The 23,572-nt window shown below is 37.8% G+C and overlaps 1 protein-coding gene across 1 annotated transcript in view; it reads left to right on the top strand.

The window, feature by feature from the left end:
* Positions 1 to 23,572, top strand: part of LOC149238477 (putative methionine--tRNA ligase) — a 172,911-nt gene that overhangs the window by 64,082 nt on the left and 85,257 nt on the right. The window contains 5 exon segments of the mRNA XM_089373044.1: positions 379 to 523; positions 21,251 to 21,404; positions 21,636 to 21,791; positions 21,875 to 22,105; positions 22,356 to 22,499. Of these exon segments, the coding sequence (XP_089229170.1) occupies positions 379 to 523; positions 21,251 to 21,404; positions 21,636 to 21,791; positions 21,875 to 22,105; positions 22,356 to 22,499 (830 nt within the window).

Raw genomic sequence — 23,572 nt, forward strand, 5'->3', positions numbered from 1 at the left:
CATGATATGGAAAACACAGTCGATTTTCTACAAGAAAATTGTGAGATGAAATTTGCTCTAAGAATATTTGATTTCCACCATTAAGTTATCACCGCATAGATTCAGATATTTTCCACCTTAGAATAGGCAAATTGATCCTTGCACAGTGTGAGATACAGGTAATTTGTTGAGGTATCTCACCACTTCTACACATAATGTAACTTTCTTGACTCTCTAGGTAAATGTAACTCAAAAAGGAGATCCTGTTGTGGTATGACATTATAAAGAGGGACTAATTTGTCTGTCAGGCCTCTTTTGTTGAGTAGGTTTGTCTGATGCTTGTTCATCCTGTCAATTATGCTGCAGGTTTTTAGTACTGATGGATATGATTTATTTCAGGTGTTTTAAGTGCCGATGTCTTTGCTCGGTATTGTCGTAGGAGGGGGTATAATGTCATATATATTTGTGGGACTGATGAATACGGTACAGCTACAGAAACAAAGGCAATGGAAGAGCATTGCACTCCACGACAAATTTGTGATAAGTATGCATTTTATGCTATCATCTCCTTGTATTTGTTACCTGTTTTTATCCTTTCTCTTATTTGGTAAATGCAATGCATGTTTGCTAAGCTTTGAACCTTAGTTAACGCATGGTGTGACAACGAGAAAGTATTATGTTCTTGCAATGTGTTGTGTAGACTGTAGTGAATTTTAAATATTTTAGTTGAAAACACAGTTAAAAATGTCTGAAACTGTGACACAAACATATATATCAATCTTAGTGGTTCTTCAGTGTCACCCCCTCCATCTGAGTTATAAATGGGTTTTAATCATTGGAATATACATATCAATAAAGGAGTTGGGAATATGCGTTTAAACACTAAAGCTGTGGGTATATGTTATCTTGTAAGCCCTAAACCCTAAAGTTACTTTGGATTGGCCATGTCTCCTTGGTAATCCTACCTTCAAGTTTTCTGAATGTGTAAGAAACTAGTTCTTGTATGTTATGCTGTGTTAGTTGATATCATTAGGGCAATTCTGAGGTGGTAACGGGTGTGTTTTCTTTGTATTATTTTATTGATTTTATTTTTAAAGTTTTAAATGGGCCCTATTTTTCCAAATGAATGAAAGATATACTTCTAGAATCTTCATTGCCTAACAAATTTCATTGTGTCAAGACTCAAAAACTTGGCCTATGTTTAGTACTGTTTACAATTATTGGGTAGTTCATACGTTACATGGTTGTGCAAATAAAACACAACATGCTATGATTGTATCTAAGGATTGGCTTGATACTCATGTGCATGCTGTTCATATTTGTCGTGCTATAAGTACTTACATTGACTGCTAATTTTCTTGATTTTGGACTTGCAAGGCTTCATCAATAATTATATTTTTTTTCCAAGGACAACCTTGTGGGGATCACATGGGATGCTTTCCCACCTTCATGGATGACATCCTTTTTGAACGAGTCACTATAGTTTAGTCTGTTATAATTTCTTGGATAAGCATGAAGCAGGCATCTGTTGCAGTCAGTGATCGAGAATATTACAGCTGGTTTGGCAAGATGAGAGTATGGCTTTTGAGGCTACTTGTAGGATTATCATGATCAGGAGCAGGTGACAACCATGATGATATGTCGAAGCACATTGGGATCAAGTACCTCTTCATTAGAGACATGGTGCAAAAGAGAGTAGTGAAGCTCTAGTATATCTCCGCTGATGAGCAGATAGCCGATATTTTTACAAAGCCTCTATTCAGAGTGAAGTTTGTGTACTTCAGGGACAAGCTTGGACTCGTGGAGTATGCCCTTTTCATTGAGAGGGAGTGTTGATGAGACACCATCTTGGACAAACATTCTCCTTGTGCCCTTGTGACCTTGGTTGGAGAATGGTACAACATTCTCCCTGTGTCATTATGACCTTGGTTGGAGAATGGTTTGACATATTAGATAACATCATGGACAATCATTTTCCTTGTGTCATTTTGAGCTTGGTAGGAGAATGGTCCAATGGACAGTCATTCTCCCCGTGTCATTTGACCTTGGCTGGAAAATGGTCCGGCAGTGGACAGTCATTCTCCCTGTTTCACTTTGACCTTGGTTGGAGAATGGTCCGACAAAAACAATCATTCTCTCTGTGTCACATTGACCTTTGGTTGGAGAATGGTCCTAGAGGCATCTCAGTCCTAATATCATGCTCAAATCTCTTTCTAGAGTGAGCGTATTTGGCATTGGGACTAGGATAAGATCTTTGGTGTTTCACCTAGACTGTCTAGTTGTTTGATAGTGAACCTGTACTAGTTGATGCATGTATGTCATGAGTATTGACTGCAAGTCTGGGGTACCAACTAATTGATTGATGCTGGTGAAAATAATATTGATGATGATGCTTATCTTAATCTTGTTCCTTCCTTATAGAATTTGTCGACTTGTGAACATCTTAACAATCATTATGAATACCTCCCTAGCTAAGAGGGAGTTTGAATTTGTAGCTATGGTTAGTCTTCATAATCATTGTTTTTATCATTGATGTACTTGTAACGATATTTTTCTATGTAAAGCATCTTCTTCATGCTGAAAATAATTTTATTATTTATGTATTTGTCAAAAGAAAAATTAGAAGGCATGTTCTTCATGACCTTCTCAAAAAGAAAATTTGAATTTTAAATTTTGGTTTATGGCTTCGCAAGAAGACCAAGTCAGCCCTTCTCCTTGTCAAGTCGACGCAGCCCTAAAGAGGCTCCTATTCGACCTCCAAAGAGACTATATACAAGGTCACACGATCTCCTTCATTGAGCAATTCAAATCTCATCATAAAAAGATACATGTCTGCTCCCTTATGCAAAGAAGGATAAAAGAAAAGAAGAATGAAGCAGAAAAATAAGAGATCTCACATGTGTGGAAGATGAGCTCTTTGCTGCTCGCATGTGTGACCAGACAGGGCCGAATTTTGCTGTGCATAGATTCAGTGGAGAAGTCCGAATTTACCATGGAAGAGAGACTTTGACTGAGCCTTTGATTAAGCTTTCAAGCTACTTTTTTGGAGGGTTGACTTGGTGTCTTTGTAGAGTGTTGGTCTAGTCATCTTGCTGGCTAGTTTGTCTATGACTTTGATGTCTCTCTTGTTGAATTGATTCTATAAGGAAAGGATTGCTGGGTTTTTGCCCCATGTGGGTTTTCTGAGTGTATTGTGTTCTTGTGTGGCTATTTCTTCATGATCCTATTGTCATTATATTGTTGATGTCTTCTATGTAATTTCTTAATGATGAAATAATGGATAAGTATGTGAAAGTGAACTAAATCATTAGAAGTAATTCCCTGTGTAGAAGATCCTCTATAAAATCAACCTTCTATTATGGAATGCAGTTACAGGGCTACACAAACAAGGATTGTGTTGGGAGTGCAATGGATAGGAAGAGCACCTCGGGATGCTGCTTCAACTTCAGATTAGATATGATTTCATGGTTTAGTAGGAAGCAGACTTCCATGGCACTTAGTTCAGCAAAGGTCAAGTACACGACGAGTATGACAAGGCCATTTGGCTTTGTAAGGTGCTCATAGGGATATTTGGTTTTGTGTTGTATCCCACAGTGATTCAATGTGATAATCAGAGTTGCATCAAACTCTAGGAGAATCCAATACTTCATGATAAGTCCAAGCATATAGAGGTCATGTATCACTTCATCAGAGACAAGCCTTAGAGGGGTTTTGTGAAGCTTCAACATATCTCCATAGATGAATAGGTTGCAGATATTCTCACCAAGCCTCTAGGGGGGAATGTTGATGACATAACAATGGACAGGTACTTCTGCATAGGCAAGGTGTCAAAGCATGCAAGAGTGGTCCAAGATTCTCTAGGTACTTGCTCATGTTGAGTAAGCGACTTATGATTTTTTTCTTAAGTTTAACTTAGGGAAAAGCACATTGATTAATTAATTAGTTAATTAGTGTTGGCTGTTGGGTGAAAGTTTTCTAAGGAAAAGTGATCTAATCACTTTAGTGAATGAGATCTAATGTCTATTGTTGATCTTAGTGGGTTAGGATTTAATCCTAACCATCCATCACTTTGGAGATTGAGAGTTAGGGTTTTGGCTCAGTGATAATTATAAAAGAGAGCCTAAGGGAACAAAAAGACACATCAAAGTGGAGAGTGAGAGACTAAAGAGAAGGAAAATTTGGAGCAAGGAAATTCTTGTGAGAAAAAAATGAAGGGATTGAGATATTGTATAGAAGGGATCAAATTTGTAGGGAAGCCACAACTCAGCATGGAGGCTTGTGTAGGGTTTCGTATAGCCTAGGTGAAGGGCGAGATATTCTTCAGGTCTGCAGGCCATATAGGGCTAGGAGAGAGGAGGCCAAATTGCAGTTTGCAGAGGCTGATTTTAACAATGGCTGAAAATTTCTAGGAAGCTAATTTTTCAGAGGGTCGAAATTTCTATGGCGTTGAGATTTCTAGGTCCCATTTTGCTGTATAAATTTTGTATTGGTCTATGGGCCATTTTCCTTATTAGAGTACACTTATTTATTTTGAGTAATAGAAGGGAAGAGTAAATTGGAGGGTTTGAAATATTTGTTGTGTGATTCATTTTTCTACTTGTGCTTCTGCTGCATTTTAATTTTTAAAAAGCTAATGTATTTTTATTCAACAATTCAAAAAATTAATTTTGTGGGTTAAGTAATTTCTAGGTAATAAATATTGATAGGAATATTAAATCATATCTGGTGTTGGAAAACTTAACATTACTTATATGTAGGCTTATTAAATCCCTCATACATCAAGTAGTGGTCGACATATGGTTGAAGTAAGGATGACCATAATCTCAACAAACCCCCTCAAGTTGAATGAAGGGTCATAGAGAGGTTATGAGATACAAATGGAGTGGGAATTATGTAATTCAAGGAAGAGTCGATCATAGTTGGCAGAATAGAGATAGGGTTTGTGATGATTAAACTCAATGCAAAAGTGGACCCAATATGTTGAGTGAATGTTGTCACTAAATTGTTCATCTGCTGGAGAAAACTTTCTGTGATCTACTTCCCTGATGCAGGAGGGTGGTAAGAATCTTGCCATATTGCTTACCTATTGGGAGATATAAGAAAATCTAATTATATTAATTTCCAACAAGATGACTACAAATAGGTCAAGGGTTTGCTAAGTACAATAGTGTGGAATGCAAAGTGGGAGCATAGAGGTTGCTCCCATAAACAAATTTATAACATGGTAAAAACATATAAAAGCTATGATATAATAGATTTTTTTTGTATTCTAGCACAATAGAATGAGAACAAAGCGGTGACACAAAAATATACAAATACTTTTGGAAACCTAAGAATAACTCCTTTAGTAAGGGGTGAGGGGATGATGTCTTGCTCAAGGGGTGCTGATCAAGCACCCTCATCCCACTCCTAACATTTGAGGCCGAAGAGAAGAAACAAATGGTAGATGACCATTGAAGGAGCTAAAATAGTTGGAAGAGCTGGTCCGAGATATGAATTGTTGTCCAAATGAGTTATCCTTGTGAGAAATTTGGAGGAAGCCTCTTGTTTGCATGTGTTGTGCAAACTTTCCCGGGATCTAAGATGACACCCCCATATAGGCCTCATTGGCTAAGCCTGGATCGTCTCTATGGTCCTCATTGGTCTATTGAACTACATTTTTGATGGAGTACTGGGAGAAACAACTTGTATAGAAATGAAGAATGTAGCCATGAATTTGCTCAATTACTAAAGTTGTCACTAACATAGAACTCAAAATTGGCTGGTTTGAATCGAAAATCTGTCAAATTGGCCTGTTCATTAGCAAACTCGATTGGACTGGTAGAAAAACCCGGTTAGACTGCTCTCCTCACTGTTTTTCGGTCAAATTGGGCATAAATCGACCAGTTTATGACGGAATCGACCGTTTTCCCATAAACTGGCTAGTTCAGTAATAAACCGGCTGGTTCACTGCCAGGCCAGTCGTGGACCATACAAAAAGTGGTTTTGTGAGTTTTGAAGCGGTTTTGTGGGAAACTTGGGTCTGTTTCCCTCCAAAACAACCCCTCCAAGAACAACATGTCAACCCTCTCATTTTCCTCACACATCTCATCCCTAGCAACACTGGAAATCAATGGTAATGTTAAATTATTAAAGTAAAAGTGATATTTCATTTATCTTTCATTTTCTTAAATGAAATGTCACTTTTACTTAATTTTTTAACATTACCATGAAATGACTCGAGATGTTTGAGAGTGGTTTCGACCTCATTGGATGTCATATGGAGAAACTAGAATTTTAGATTTCACTCAAAATTCAACAAGCTTAATGGTTTTCAGTATTTCATGGTTTGGGGTTTTGCAATGTTTCCATTTGATTTTATCACGCATGAGGGGTATTAGATTGGCATTTGATCAAGAGCATGAAGTCCTTTAAGAACATTGATGTTGGTGGCATTGATTGTTGAACTTTGTTTATGTTCGTGGTATTGATTGTTGAACTCCTCTACCATGGCCTTAACAAAAATGCATCTTTCACTCAAAGGAAAATAACTAGTTAGGAATGCTAAGCTTTTTCTACCACATTATAAGGTTGAGGAGATGAACCCTTTACTCAAACCAAAATCACTGGTTAGGCATGTTAAATTTTTCAATTTCTATCATATTATAAGGTCGAGCAATCAAAGTTTGAAGACTTTGAGCTAGATGATGTTTATGTATCTCTCGTTGATGATCCCATTTGTAGTAGTGCTGAATGAATGATGAGTTTCATGAGTGATCATGTCGATTAGTGATTTGTAGTTTTGATGTCTAGTTTTGTTGTGACTACTACCACTACTACTGAGGTTGCAAAGGAGTTTTAGGAGTCCTCAAACTCTGAGCCAGATTATTTATGTAGCTCATGTTGATGATCCCATGTCTACTAGTGGTGATGAGTTTGAACATGATGAGGAGTGATCATGTTGATCACTGATATGTAGATTTGTAGTAGGCCAATGGCCCCATAGCTTGTAGCACAGTTTTTGGACTTTAGAGGTCATTTAGAGCCTCATTGATTATGTATTTTGTTGTTGATATGTATTGCACTTGGTGCCATTTTGATATATTCACCTTTTCATGATATATAGGTGAGAAAACTTTGTATATTTTGTTGCTATTGGTTTGATATAATATTTTTTTTTTTTCATTAAAAAATAATTATTTCATGTATTCTTTTAAAGACTGTTTCATTGAGATATGGCCAGTCCCGGTTTGACCAGTTTTTGTTTGAAGCCTGGTTTGATAGGTGGACTGGTCCGATCACATGTTCTGGTTTGAATACTATGGTCATTAACATGCTCATCTAATGGAGGGTGGTGGGAAGATATCCTTTCCATATTACTTATCTAATATTAGAGTGGTACAATTGAATTATCCTTCTGCAGAGTTGTTGGACGAGGCATCCTATATAGGAATGAAGTATGCAACCAATGTTTTCTATAATAGATGGAAAAAATGTCGATGGCTGGCTCATCTAATGAATGAGGGTGAGAAGTCATATCTTGCTATATTTCTCTTCTATTGGGAGAGTGGTACTGCTAAAATATCCATTTGAAGGTGTTGGGAAAGACATATTGTATAGGAATGATAAATTCAACCATTAATTAGCTCAGTTGTCGGAAATAGTTGTTATACTTTCTCATCTAAAGGACAGTGGGAAGATATGTCCATGCCATATTGTGCATCTAGTGGGAGAGTGGTATTGAACTGTCTATTTGAAGAGGTGTTGGCAAAAACTTCCTATAACAAAGACAAGATAAAAAACACACCTCAAATAAGGTCAACCATAGTTGAAGTGAGAGGGAGAAGATCCAAATGTACATATTGGAAAGAGCTAGATTACAACCATAGTTTTAAAACATGTACTGGATTGACTTGCAACCGATTAAATATGTCATTGATAGGTGATCTAGTCAACTCAACTTTTAAGTTGGCTCAAGGGGCTAGTTTGGTACCAAATTGGCTGAAATCGATCGAGTCTATGATTCATTGAAATAATGTCTTCAGCCCTCACTTGTTATATTCTAACTATGTTCTAGATAATACCCTGCTACATGTTGAAGAATTTAGGGCATCTAAGTTAGGATGAGATTCTTCTGACGATAACTATTTGTGAGGTGCTTTTTACTTTTTCTTATTAGCATTAGAGTGTGTTCTCTTACTTCATCAAACAGTTACGAAAACAAACGAGACAAGAACAGAAGATGTTAGCTCTCAGCCAAGGCAAAACCTCTCTCTCCTAAAGAGGAAAACCCTTCTGCAAATTTCTCTGATTGAGGCTTTAATTGACAAATGCCAAACCCTAGACCCTTGACCAGTAGATCCTCCAAGCACAAGACACAGTCTCTCTTTTGTACCTTCCCTTATGTTCTTCAATCAAAGCCTTCTTCTGCACTGCACCTTGATCTCTTCCTTCGCACTTCTTCCGACAATTAATGGCACTTTCCTTCGCTCTTTTTCCGACAACTGCAAAAACCCTAGGTCTCCTTAGAGACCTCTTCTTTGGTGCCTTCCTTTCCTTCTCTACCTCGCTTGGCAATCTTCGTTCTCCTTGATACTTAGATTGGAGAGAGAGGCGCTTCTTCCGGTATATTTCTGAGTTAGAGGCTGACTACACACGTGTCACTGATCTAGGGAGTGGAATTGACCTTCCTTTGGTTTAGTTGTTCCCTTCTTCGCTTGATGAAAAGACTTTGATTGGTGATGACTTCTAGCCCCACTGAGCTACTTCTTATGACTGCAATTGCAAATCTGATGTGGCAGCAGAATGAGCCCTTTCTCCTTTGCCCGTGTGACAGAAAAAAGCCGTAAAACAATCCCAAAAATTCGGATTTCTTTCTTCTCTTCTTCGCTGGCCTAGAAGCAACCTTCTGCTCTTCTTTACACCTCCTTCTTGACTTTCTTCCTCGCCGATTTCAGAGATAGCTTGATGCTTCTTTGGTGAGGTCGAACTGGCCTATATATAGGAGTCTGTCCATCCTATTTGGGCCGACTTGAGCCAGTGAGGCCGACTTGACTTTAAGTGCACCAAAAGTTCATTTCTTTAGCCGACTTGAAGATGAGACTTGTCTTTGCTTTGGAGGATCTATTTTGACATATTTCTTTGACTCTAAAACATAGATTTACATAGTGTAACATGCCCACATGGGTCTTCAACAATTACATTGACTCTTTGACTTTCCTAGAAGCACTTAAACATGTGCTTGACCTATCAAATGGACAAGAAACCCATTCTTGATAATGACAAAAATAATCATTCTTTTCTTTTACAAGTAAAAAGATCAAAATTACATATATGAAGATCGAACCTAGTTACACTTTCTTCAACACTCCCTCTTAACTAGGGAGGTATTCATAAATCATTACAAGGTGTTTGGACATTTTCAATATGAAGAATTGACATAAGAGAAATCGGATTGGCAACCCATCTGTTATAGCATCATTGTAGCCAACATTGTTTCCACAGCAAGGCCTTGACTGGCAGCTTTATCTCTCAATAAATTAGAGCATAATGTTGGCGAGACGAATGACTATAGGCACCCTCATCATTGTCTCTCAAGGTACATACCCACTCGGGTGTTCACTGAGTATGACCTTTTAGGACTATTCTTATCTTGGGTTCCCAGGCCTCAAAGAATATTGGTCCTCTTGCCTAATCTTATCTTGGATGCCTTGCACATCCTCAAAGAGCATCAGATGCCAGATGATTACCCAATCCTCCATCTTTTCTTCCCAAGTGAAGACAAGAATGTTGTGTCTATCTCTCCCTCTCAACTAGGGAAGATATGCCCATTCCTACAAAGGAATTTACCCAAGCTCCCTCTGACCAGGGGCTTGCCCAAGTTCCCTCTTAATTAGGGACTTGTCAGAGCTCCCTTTCAACTTGGGACTCCTGTTTTCATCAGCAACTTCTTTTTGTGGGTCCTTCAGCTGCTTGATCACTTTCTTTCCTTGATGTCATGAAATTTAGTTGAGCTTCTTTCTTGTAGGGCATCAACCATCGATCACTTTCCTTCTTGGTTTGTCATGTCATTCTTCTCTTCATGGAAAGTGGCTTAATTGATACATATATGGAACCTTCTTTATATGGCTACTTCTTTCTCATCATGCTTCTTTCAGGAATTTCCATCCACCACATGAATGCTAGTTGTACTTGCATTTACAACCCTTGTTCCAGTAGCTCTGCATGAACCCATCCAGATATTATTCAAGAAATCAAGACTTAACATTAAATTAAATAGTGTCTTACGAGATAGCTCTTCATCATGACATCTTGTTGGCTTGAATCATTATCATCCTGCGTGTTCATATCTCCAAGGCCTTTCCAGGTGTCAAGGGTCCTTTGATATTTTTCTTCCATGGTCAGAACTTTTATACCTTCTTTTAGGAGATGTCTCAACAAATCTGTTAGATGTTGATTCCTAGTGTCCATGGTGTTCTTTTATCCTTTATCTCTTTTCCCTTTATGCTTCTTTATAGGTTCTCTTGTCAATCACCTCATGCTTCATATGAAGACATTTCTCATGTTGACCTTTATCAATGTGTGAACCATGCCTTTGTGCATATTCTCAATGAAAAGAGATCTACCCTATTCTAAACCATGCTTCCAGAGCAAATTTTCATGCTCATTAATGTAAATGATGACATGACTTATCATAGATGCATACATACCTCATTTTAGTTCTTTCCTTGATCATATCTACTTCATTTGACAACTTCCTAGATTGAGATTACCTCAATCTCCTTTGCTTTACTACATATTTCCTTGCCTGCATATCATCCTTTCTTGAATCCCCATAAGTGGAATTCCTATCAAGACATTTGCTTTTCCTGAAAGTCATGAACCCTCTATTGAAGATTCCACTGGAGGATCCTCGTAGTCCTCATCCTGCAAATGCTTCTTTCTGCTGATGATAGTGGCCTTCTAAGATGATTCCTCTTGATCATGATCATTTCCTTTATGCATTGATGAGGTCATCCAATGGATTCATCCTTTCTACATGAGCTATCTCTACATAATGCTCCTATATTCCTGAAGATACCATTCTCATAAATCATGCATTCTATCCTACTTCAACATGTTCTTATGATACCCAAAACTTTAAAGAAGACTTTATGTGAAGAAGTTGTTCTCAGTCATAGTAGAGATTCAGAGGATCTTCCTTCTTCTGCTTCTTATCTTCTTCTTTCACTTCTTGCGTAATGTGGGCTTCTTCTCGTTTCCTTTTATTGTTGTCTTTCTTGAACTTAGGACAACCCCTCTTATAGTGTCCATATTCTTGGCAGTGAAAACATTGGACTTTGCACATATCTCTTTTGCCCTTTCTCTGTGGACCAAACTTGCCAAATTTCCCTCTTCTCTTGGCCATAGCAGCAAATGCCTGCTCCTTTGATCCCACATCATCCTTGGCTTTGAGTCTAGTTTCCTCAATTTTGCATAGAGACGAAATTTCATTCATCGAGGTGGCTTCCTTCTTGGCATATATACTTGATGTGAAGTTGATCCATTCCTTAGGTAATGTAATGAGCACCACAGTTGTCATCTTTCTGTCTGACATAACTTCTCCTAGTTCTTGTAGCTGGTCTCTCAGCTTAGAGACCTTCATGAAGTAGGGAGTTATTCCTTCTTCCCTGGATATCTTCATTGTATATAATTCATTACACAATGATATCACTAACTGAGAATAGCTCTACCAACTTATCATAGATTTCTTTAGATGTTTCAAGTTTGGAAACATAAGGAATGAGAGGGTCCTTGATGGATTCTATCAGAATCCTTTGAGCCCTTGTTTCATCCTTATTATACTTTGCTAGGGCTTGAGTTTGTTCCTTAGCAGGAACAATGACACTCCCTTTGATGTAGTCCATAAGTTCATTTTCTTTTAGAAGTAGATCAGTCCTCTTTTTCCATGCAAGGAAATTAATAGTCCCAACCAATTTGTTGCTTTCCTTGCAAAAAGACATTTTGATATGTTCAGAAGAGGACATAAAAATACTTACTTGAGAGAGTTGTTGTGAAGAGATCTTGTTGCTTCCTTGAAGATTTGATGATTTGGCTTCTTAGATCTTGGAGTTATTCAAGATGCTTCCTTTAAGGTGCCTTGTGAGAGATTTGCTTGTTGATGAAAACTTCTCAATGTGTAGATCTGGAGATATTCAATGATGGGCCTGGATCTGAGTACCTTCCTTTGAAGATGACAAGTCTTTGATGTAAACCCTTCTTGGATGAACCTTCTTGAAGATGCCTTTGATGGATCTTGAATCCTTGCTTGTAGATCTAATGCTTCAAATTTTGTGTGCCCTTGCTTCTTGATCCGATGCTTCAATCTTCTATGTGTTCTTGAGGTGCCCTTCCTCGATGTGTCACTTTAGCTCTGATACCATTTTGAAGACTCTAGGGCATCTAAGTTAGGATGAGATTCTTTTGACGATGATAACTATTTGTGAGGTACTTTTTACTTTTTCTTATTAGCACAATCTTCTCTTACTATTATTTGAGTGTGTTCTCTTACTTCATCAAACAGTTACGAAAACAAAAGAGACAAGAACACAAGATGTTGGCTCTTAGCCAGGGCAAACCTCTCTCTCCTAGAGAGGAAAACCCTTCTGCAAATTTCTCTTATTGAAGCTTCAATTGACAAATGCCAAACCCTAGACCCTTGACCAATAGATCCTCCAAGCACAAGACACAATCTCTTTTTTGTACCTTCTCTTATGTTCTTCAATCAAAGCCTTCTTCTGTACTGCACCTTGATCTCTTCCTTCACCCTTCTCCGGCAAATGATGGCACTTACCTTCACTCTTATTTCGACAACTGCAGAGGAGACCTCTTATTTGGTGCCTTCCTTTCCTTCTCTACCTCGCTTGGCAATCTTCCTTCTCCTTGATACTTAGACTGGAGAGAGAGGCGCTTCTTCCGGTATATTTCTGAATTAGAGGCTGACCCTCTTAACCCTACTGCAAATCTGATTTCTTTGCACGTGTGGCTGATCTAGGGATTGGAATTGACCTTTTTACTTGCTTCTTTCCTTCGCTTTAGGTGTCCCCTTCTTCGCTTGATGAGGAGACTTTGATTGGTGATGTCTTGTAGCCCAACTGGGCTACTTTTTATTATTGCAATTGCAGATCCGATGTGGCAGCAGAATGAGCCCTTTCTCCTTTGCACGCGTGACAGAACAAAGCCCTAAAACAGTCCCAAAAATTCAAATTTCTTCTCTTTTTCGCTGGCTTAGAAGCAACCTTGTGCTCTTCTTCGCACCTCCTTCTTGACTTTCTTCCTCGCTAATTTCAAAGATTGCTTGATGCTTCTCTGGTGAGGTCGAACTGCCCTATATATAGGAGTCTGTCTCTCCTATTTGGGCCGACTTGAACCAGTGAGGCCGACTTGGCTTTAAGTGCACCAAAAATTCATTTCTTTAGCTGAATTGAAGAAGAGGCTTGTCTTTGCTTTGGAGGATCTCTTTTGACATATTTCTTTGACTCTAATACATAGATTTACATAGTGTAACATGCCCACATTGGTCTTCAACAATTACATTGACTCGTTGACTTTCCTAGAAGCACTTAAACATGTGCTTGACCTATCAAATGGGCAAGAAACCCATTCTTGATAATGACAAAAATAATAATTCTTTTCTTTTACAAGTACAAAGATCGAAATTACATTTATGAAGACCGAACCTAGTTACACTTTCTTCAACACTACAAACATTCTTCCATATATGAAACAATAGTGTTAATGGTGTTGGGCAAATTCATGCACAAAATGTCTTGAAACTTGTGTCAAAACTCTCTCATCATTGGCATTCAAAACATAACTGAAACATATGTCAAGCACTTGGGAAGAAACTTCTTGCGTTGGTCAAGCCTCAAAGCTAGGAAAAATGATATTTGACTCTCAAACCCTTGTCGATCTCTTACTTATAGTTGTATCCTTAAAACATGCTAGGGCCAACTTCCTTTCTTTTTTAAAATGTGAACACATATTAAGTAGAGTCGACCTCCTTAGATCTTAAAAACAAGTTAGGGCCAACCCTAGGTTTTGTTGAAAAGTGTAACAGTTAACTAGGTTCGGTCTTCATAATGACATATAATTGTGATTTTATGTAAAAGATGTAAAGAAGAAAAATAAAATTATTGTAATGCTTGCCTCATGGGTTTCATGAGCAAGAGATTTTATTTTTAGTTAAGGCTCCCATTGTGAGCCCTTAGGGATTTTGTCATCTAGTCATAAAAGTCTAAAGAGTCATTGTCATGTATAGAAGGCATGTTATGTTATCACTCCTTCGAATCTACAAGGTTGAGGAAGAGTCCAACTGAGGTAACCACAGACCAACCATTTGACTTGGTATCTAGCCCTACCAAGCCGGAGAGGGCTCTCTCCACAAAATCACAGCCAAGAGGTCTGGATGAATTAGGGTTTTAGGCTAGTTATGATGTGTAGAAGGGTTTGATTGTTTGAAATTGGGTTGCTGGATGAGTATTAGGTCAATGAGACTAGGTCAGGGCCAATAAGGGTATGATTGCATACATTTGATGGAGCAAGGTAGGTAGACACTCAAACACTTTAAGGTTCTTGAGTGAGGCGCTAGAAAGAGCAAGACAAGCATGTATTCTTTCTAAACTGAAGAAAATGGACAAATTATGAAGATTTCCCCAAAACGGAGCATGTAAGATGTATTTTGCTCATCAACTTGAAAATCAACATATCATAGAAGTGAAATGAAACATAAGATTAGAAAACATTCAAATATATGCAACATAAGAAGAAACTATGTCAAAATGCCATACCATAGGTATTCCATCAAAATAGCTGCAACTCATTCATTAAATTTCCGCCAAATATTGATTACACTAGTGTCTCTAATCAATACAACAACATCCAACATGTGAAATGAGTCAAGAAAAGATGGATATAGCCATCAAACAACTTCTCCCATCCTCAGGGGTCGAATCCATGAGCTAAGGAGCTGTTCCACCAAAATCTGAACTGAAACCTAGAGTGTAGGGAGGTCAAACCGACTCATCCCTCACTTTTTGGACACTGATTCATTACATGACAAAAAGAGTTTTCAACTAATGTATTTACCCTAGGTAACTTTAAAAGACACAATTACATTTGTTTTGATCAATTACATTAGTAAAACTTCATAAAATTCCTTGAGTAACTGAGAAAGTGTGAAAAGGTAGCAAAATATCAGTTTTTTGGTCCTATGCGTAGCGCCTTTGGTCTGTGCGCAATGCCATCTTCCAGCTGAGTTTTGAAGGGGTTCCCGATGTCCAAATTGAGCTCAGGATAGCTCATTGGAAAGCCTGTCCTGTCTAGTTTCCAGAAATGTACTTGGTTCCAAAAAATGATAAGATTTGACCCTCCAAAAAGTCAATCTCCCAAGACTGCTCCTGTGCGCAATGCCTAGTTGAAAAAGAGGGCAGAAATGTGATTTTTGAGGTGTTTTTGGCCATTTCTCCCTATCAGATTGCCCAATTTTGGTGTGCCAATAGTCAAAATTGCATGTTTACTGCCTTCTGAATCCAATGGTGGTCTTGGTTTTGCATTTGGAGGCCTCTAGAAGGTGTGCAACGCCTAGGGTGCTGCGCATAGGACAGTCAAACTGTGCAAAAATTGTCAAAGTTTGCACAAAAACCCAAAAATTTCAAAAAATGCCCAGAAACTTGTCAAAATTGATACATGAACTGCTGATGAAGTATGTCAAGCATGGAAAGAGGCCTCAGCAAGGATATCAAGTTTTCTCTTCTCCTCTTGCATATTTAGGGTTTCAAGCTCAGTTACCGGATCTGGTAGGGGGAGGGGCAAGATCCCTGGATCTGCGGATCCGATCCGGATCCAACTAAATACGCAGAAAATACAGCATGCAGGCGGATCAGCGAAATTAGGAAACGAATCCCTGTCAACTGAAACGGATCACAAGCCCTGAAATGGATGTTTGGAGTTAAATCGAAATTCTGTAGTGGCTGTATGGTAGCCGGACATGTTTTCTTGTTGCACGAAAAAATCCAGTGCTCTATGCTTTCTCGATCATTCGTCATGCTGGCGGAAACAACTACGGGTGCATACGTCATGCCGGCAGAAACAATTATGGGCCCTGAAACAGGTGTTTGGAGTTAAATCGAAATTCTGTAGCAGCTGTATGGTAGCTGGACATGTTTTCTTGTTGCACAAAAAAACCCAGTGCTCTTGATCATTCGAGATGCCGGCAGAAACAGCTATGGGTCCATACGTCATGCCGGCAGAAACAATTACGGGTCCTCTCATGAGCCATTTTAATTTTGATTTAATCGATTTTTTTAAGCTATAATTTTATTCCATTGATACGAATTTTGACGGGTTGCTATGGCGTTGTTTTCAATTTTAAACCAAATTTTCAAAAAAATAATAAAACAGTGAAATTTTGTTGGAATGCACGAAGACTTGCCCAAAATATAAAGAAAATCAAATCCGTTAGCTTAACATGTGGTGTAAACCAATAGGCAATAAGACAATCTTTATGTCAATAGTCAATACGATAAAAATAAAATTACAATATTATTACAGCATTATGTTTATATATAAAATACAGTAATTATAAATATTTGATTACAATGAAAATATATATTATGTTTATAAAATATTTTTTTTACACATATCAAATTAATTATTTTTCTTTTTTTTGGGATAAATACCCAAAAATTGAAATATCTTAGTAGATATATCTTACTTTATGGATTACTTAGAAAATAGTTAAATGTGGGTTTTTTTGGAAATTTTTAATTTTTATTTAAATTACTCAGTTTTAATTTTATGTAGTAGTCTCATTGTTTAATTGTTTTATTTTTTCAATATATTTTGGTGATTTTTTTTGTTTAAATTTATTTAAATTTTGATAAAATTCTGTTGGAATTGTTAATTTGATTTGTCACTAGTGTTTCATACATTTTATGGGATTGAACTTATTTAGACATTTAGAAAAGCATTTTAAACCAAAATATACCTCTAACCAAAAAAATATTTTATCTAATTCTAACCAAATTTTTAAAACATGTAATAATTAAACAATACATAATTTTATTGAGGGAGTATGCATCATTTCAGTGTTTCAGTCTTCATATTTATAATATATTTAATGGTTTCAGTTCTAAAAGTGTTTGATGGTTTCAGGGAGTATTTGATTCTTGAACTATAAAGTGTTTTTTCTTTTGTTAATTTAAAAAATATTATTATATTTTTTTTATACTTGACGTATCCTTGCCGAATCCGGATCTTGGATTTTCAAAAAACTAGCGGATCCGAATCCGGATCCGGATCCGTATCCGTATCCGGATCCGAATCCTGGTAACTTAGGTTTCAAGCTTTGACTTCACTTTCTTGAGTTTTGACCTTGCTATTTGGTTTCTTCAGCAATAATACTTTGCCATCCTCCTGTGTATGTCATTGTCTTTCTTCGATTCCTTCAGGAGCTTCTCAAGATGGTTGTTATCTCTCTCCAACCAATGCTCCCTATTTTCATTGATCATTATGGTAAATTGCTCATCTAAGGTAAACTCCTTGGCTAGTTCATCTTCTTTCTGCTTCTCTAGTTCTAGAGCTCTTTTCAGCTCTCTAGTCCTGGGACTCTTTCTTGGCATTTGGTCTTCTTCCTCGTCGTCTCTGTCTTCCTCCATTGTGTTTGGTTAAGAAACGCCAGGGATAAGGTAGGTGGGAATGGGAAGTGGAAATAGGACTAGGGAATAGAGATAGGGCTATAAAAATTTGAGGAGATGAGGGGAGGGATTATGGAGCTACGGGAGGTGATAGGAGGTGAAAATGTCAAGGGAGTTGGGAATGATAATTAAATTACAGGTTTATGGTAGAGGCTGCCTAGGAATTTTGGAAACCTAGGTCTTAGGGTTTTATGGGAAAAGGGTTTAGGAACTAGGAAATGATAGTGTAGGGGTAGGGATGGGTTTAATAGTGATGTAGGAAAGTGTTGTAGGGTCTTTGGGGTAAATTTTTGAATGATGACCTAGTGGAATGACAAAAATTTCTGAGTGGGACCCTAATATGATATGAAAAGAGGATTTGTGATCACTGATGGCAGGATGCAAATACTGACACTAACATGTTACACATTGTAAAAGTCAATTTTGTTTTTGTAATTCACCCTCCAAGACCTTGTCACTAGTCCTCACTCAAGTCAGCCTACAATGAAAGGGATACTATGAGAAAGATGTTGTCAGAGTAATCCAATGATCATGTCTGCCTAATAATCATGGACAAACCACTATATATAGTAGTGCTTGACCTCATTTGGAAGAGAACAATTCGGTCAAGCAAGTCTGAAATAACCAAGTGCGAAAATCATCTTAGAAGGAGCCTTAACATTAGTGACATCATTGTGGGACTGTTTTTGGGCTAGTCTACCCTCACACGTGCGAAGATTGCAGATCTGAAGTTTGCAAAGGGAGGCCAAAGATTGTAGTCATATAAGGGTGATCTAGATTGGGTGAAGAGTTCATTGAAGGGAAGCCGAGTAGAAGTGAAAAGAGTTTCCCTAGAAAAGCAGACTATTCAAGGATCAAAAGTTGATCTAGGGTTTTTGTTGTGAAGTAAAAAGTTGCAGACCTACAAGAAGAGGCTGAAATTTTGAAGGAAGCCGAGAAGAGGAAGAAGAAGAGCAATGTTGACCTAAGGGTGAAGAGGAGGCTTGTGACTTGGTCTTGGAAGGGCTCTAGTGTCAAGGGTATTTGTCATGGTCTTGGTATTCATCAATTGAAGTTTCTATAAGAAGAATTTGTTTGGGTTTTCCTCTCAAAGAGTGAGAGGTTTTGGCCCTGACAGAAAGCCTATATATCGTGTCTCTTGTCTCTTTATTGTTCACGCATTGGTAATTGTCTTGATGAAAATAACACAATAATAACATAAGAAAGGGAAGATCATAGTCAAGAAGTAAAAAGGCACTCACAAGCAATTATCAAAGTAGAGAAATCACCTATATATTGATGCCCTAGATTTCTCAACAAATTTTGGTTAAGTAAAATCCATGTAATGGGCCCTCGAAAAAATGTCTTTAGCTAGACATCGAAATCAAATTGGTTCGAGTTGAAACCCTAGTTGATAGGTGGTTGAGTTGAAGTCCAAGTTTGGCTTTTAAAACTATCGGTACAACAAGTGTGTGGGTTTATTATGGATGCCCATAATAGGTGCACTTGAGAGAGCAAAATTCAAAAGGAAGCTCGAATTTAAGATGAGAGTGGGTTTATGAATATCAAATTTTTACAAGTGAGAGTTGTGTGTGAATATCCAACTTGGTCAATTGTAGCTGAAAAGAGTGTTAGTGAATATTCATATTCAATATAGGGCTGGTGCTATGAACAACATCTTCCTTGAAGATGGATAAGAGGGCAGAAAGGGAGTATTGGATTGGACCTACCAATGCAAACCATTTGAATATAGAACCTCCCCTAAAGACCATAGTACCAAAACTAACATGGTTCCACAATCTTGCAATGGGCTTCTCTGGTGAAGATTTGGAAAAAGCCATTAAAGTGTGTTGCATATAGGATGTTTGATAAGGACTAATGTTATAGTTCACAATTGTCCATCTGAATGGTGTCAGGAGAGATATTATTTGTTGGAAACATCTGTTATTGACCTGCTCATGCAATGGGGAGCGGAAGGTATATCTATCCCATGTTGTGCATCTGGTGGGAGAGTGGGTAATAAACTGTCCATTTGAAGAGGTGTTCAAAGGAACTTGCTGTTATAGAGAGGAGATGAGACTCGTTCAGAAACATCCTGTAATAGAGAGGAGATTGGAGTACTCACCTTAAGTAAGATCAACTGCAGCTGAAGTAAGAGTGAGAAGAGTCCACTCCATATATTGAACAGAGCTTGAATGCAACCAAGTATGCTCAAATACACCACGTGGGTTTATGGATACCTAGCACAGGTGCACCCGAGAGAGTTAAGCTCAAAAGGAAGCTGGAATACAAGATGAGAGTGGGTTTGTAAATATCTAACACAAATACAAGTGAGTGTTGGTGTGTGGATATCCAACTTGAAAGCATGGTCAAATGTAGCTGAAAAGAAGGTTAATGAATACCCATCTCAACATGGGGTTTGCCCTATGTGCAATATTCTCCCTAAAGATAGAGAGGAGGGAATGAAGAGAGTATTAGATTGGACCTTCCCCCTTAATGTTGAATGTGGACTGTCTGAAGTTAGAACCTCCTCAAAACACCAGTGTACCAGTACCATCAAAATTCCACAACTAGGCAAAGGGGGTCTTTGGTGGAGAATTGAAAGGAGCCACTGAAGTATGCTGCATATAGGATATCCCATAAGAGAAATATTATAGTCTGGAAAAATAAGATCGGCAGAAACTGTGGACCCGTGACTGAATATTGTGTTAGCAGCATCATCTAGAAGATTTATGTTGCAGACTGTTACTCCTGCAAGGTCATCCATCCCTGGAAGATAAACAATGCAAGACTTAAAATGATGTACTTTGATTATAAAAAGCTCCTGAATCAGATCTGCCCAAGATGAAACAGCCCTATTAATTGGGGAAATGAACTCTTGAGATCATTAGGGTTAATGAATCCTTGTATAGACCCAAGGAGGAGGTACAAGGGAGTGTTTGCAACTCTAAAACTAAAAAAGATGATGCAGGAAATTCTGCCACCAAGTACTCTGGAAACAATGGTGAAACACATGATACCAACTCTGTTCCAAAAAACAGAAGCAAATTTTGGCCAGAAAATGAGAGAGGGTGTGTTCATGCTGCCTTAGCACTGATCTGTAAAAAATAGCCCTTCACTGACCAAAGCAAAAGACATAAAAGGATGGAGAGCTCTATTGGTAGAGAGGGTAGAAGAACCCATAATTTTTCCGCTTTCCCAAAATGTCTGAATACTCTAGTTTTCAGACGTAAGCCAGCCAATAGCATAGAATAGAGCAGGATTAGTCACACTGGCTTTGATACCATGTTGAGAACACAAAGTTACAAGATCTATATTGATCTCTGCATCAAACTCCAGTTCAATCATCTAGAAACCCATCGGATTTATCACATCATTTAACAAAACAGCAAAACTCTAAGTTTAGTGAAATAGCACGTCCTTTTAGGTCCCATATTACAATTTGCTTGACCAGTTATCTATAAATGTTTTTCCTCTTCATGTTTTGCCTTAGTATACATGTTACAGTTTATGCTATTCTTTGTCTGTTATTGAAATGTTCTTAACTGGATGTTTATTCTGTTTGGATTTCAATACAGATACCATGCTATTCACAAGGAAATATATGAGTGGTTTGATTTAAGTTTTGATAAGTTTGGCCGTACATCGACACCTCAGCAAACATATATATGCCAGGCAATTTTTCAAAATCTTTGGGAGAGAAATTGGCTTTCTGAGAACACAATGCAGCAGGTTTGTAAGTTCCACTGTATGAACATTAATTTCATATTGAAGTTTGGGAAAATATCATTTTATGCAGCAAGTATTTCTTAATTGATTATTTGTTTTCATCATTATCTGCAGTGTCATGCTTTTTTTCATTGTGATGCAATTGTTTGGGACTGCGGAGTTGTTTTTTCCTAAGTGATTATGTCAAGTGCTTAGCATATTAGTCTTGACAACTTTCTGCTGTTGACTGTGCAGCTTTATTGTGATACATGCAGTCGCTTTTTAGCAGACAGGTTTGTAGAGGGCGTTTGCCCCACACCTGGATGTGGCTACGAGGATGCACGAGGTGATCAGTGTGAAAGTTGTGGTAAACTGTTGAATCCAACAGAACTTTTAAAACCTAGGTGCAAGGTGCGAGACACGTCTTTATCTTTCTGGCTTGATGTCCTATTTTCATATCTGCTGCTGAATTCAACAGCTGAATTTACATGCAGGTCTGTCGAAATCCTCCTCGGATTCGTGATACAGAACACTTATTCTTAGAACTTCCAAAGTTAAAGGACAGGTTGGAAGAATATATCAAGAATACGTCTGTTATTGGTGGTTGGAGTCAAAATGCCGTTCAGTCTACAAATGCTTGGACTAGGGAAGGACTGAAGCCCCGCTGTATTACACGGGATCTCAAGTGGGGGGTTCCTGTTCCACTTGAAAAATTTAAGGATAAAGTATGTGATGCTTTTCTTTATATCCTTTTTGTTTGTTGCACTCCTAATGCTTTAAGAAAGCATATTTTGCTGGTTGGCTCTCATTTTGCTGTTTGTTGTTAAGGTACAAAAATGATCTATTCATTCAGCTCGACTTAAGAAAAAGATCTATTAATTGTGCAACTGCTTGTTCAAGGAACTGGAAAATCTGTTGATAATCCTTGTTTTATATATGATATCTTTTCTTGCTAATGGTTTGAGTTTTGTTCAGGTTTTCTATGTGTGGTTTGATGCCCCGATTGGATACGTATCTATAACAGCATGCTATACAAAAGATTGGGAAAAGTGGTGGAAAGATCCAGAAAATGTGGAGCTTTTCCAGTTTATGGGGAAGGATAACGTCCCATTCCATACGGTGAGGGAAAACAATTCTCTTGGGTATTTGATATGCAATCTGTGCCACAAGCTTGAAATAGATATCTAGCCTCTTCCGATCGAAATCTCTCAACACAAATTGTTGTGATTCAAATTTGGATGCTTTGTGCCACTTCTCTGCCAAATGGAATCTCTGTGCACTTTAATTGTTGTGATATTTTTAGCTGTTCCTGATTGTAAGCTTTGAGCTGAGATTGTAATATCCTTTATTAATTTTTATGCCCACATCTGACCGGAGTTTCAAGAACATTCATTGATTACTTTTATATTTTAATATCTTGTGTCAGATTTTCATTGAGTATGACATCTTATAGGTTCATTTAGATCTATTTGGTAGGATCAAGTATATCGGGAACAGTGTTCCATGATTTTCCAGAGTGCAGGGGCAGTGGGAATGGGGATACGAATAGCCATATTTTTTGCAGGGTGCAGGAGCAGTGGAAGTGGGGATACGAGTAGTCATACGTTTTCCAGAGTGCAGGGGCAGTGGGAGTGGGCATACGAGTATCCAGTATGGCTAGAAAATTTTGCCCAGGAAACGGCAGGTTGGGAGTGGCAATAATGTATATTAAATAATATTTAGAAAAATTTTAATATAATATAACAATTATAAATCTGGAATATAATCCTTCAAAAATATTAATTAAAAAACATAATATAATAAATAAAATAATAATATAATATAACAAACATAAATCTAGAGTGTAATGTATTATTAAATATACATAATGGATAGATTAATAGAATAAAATATTAAATTTAGTAGAATGTGTTATTTAATATTGGACAAAGTGGCTACGTCTAGGGAAATGAGTGTGAATGGAGGAGAAACTTGAACTAGCTTTTATCTTGGGGGGCACAAGAAACAACTCCAGAACGTGGGAAGAAGTCACTTGGCTGCATTACAATGGTGAAATAGAAAGCAACACCTGCCATCAAGTGTAAACATGCCTCAGAGTGGCCTCGTTATTCCCCTGCTTATTCTCCATGTCATGGCGTCCAGAGGGAAAACCGAAGACTGTTGATCCAGCAACCATTACATCACAACAGCAA

The sequence above is a fragment of the Pinus tabuliformis genome, chromosome 8 (assembly GCF_031772625.1).
Source record: "Pinus tabuliformis cultivar Carrire ecotype Pingquan chromosome 8, CPIR1, whole genome shotgun sequence".
Lineage (NCBI taxonomy): Eukaryota > Viridiplantae > Streptophyta > Pinopsida > Pinales > Pinaceae > Pinus > Pinus tabuliformis.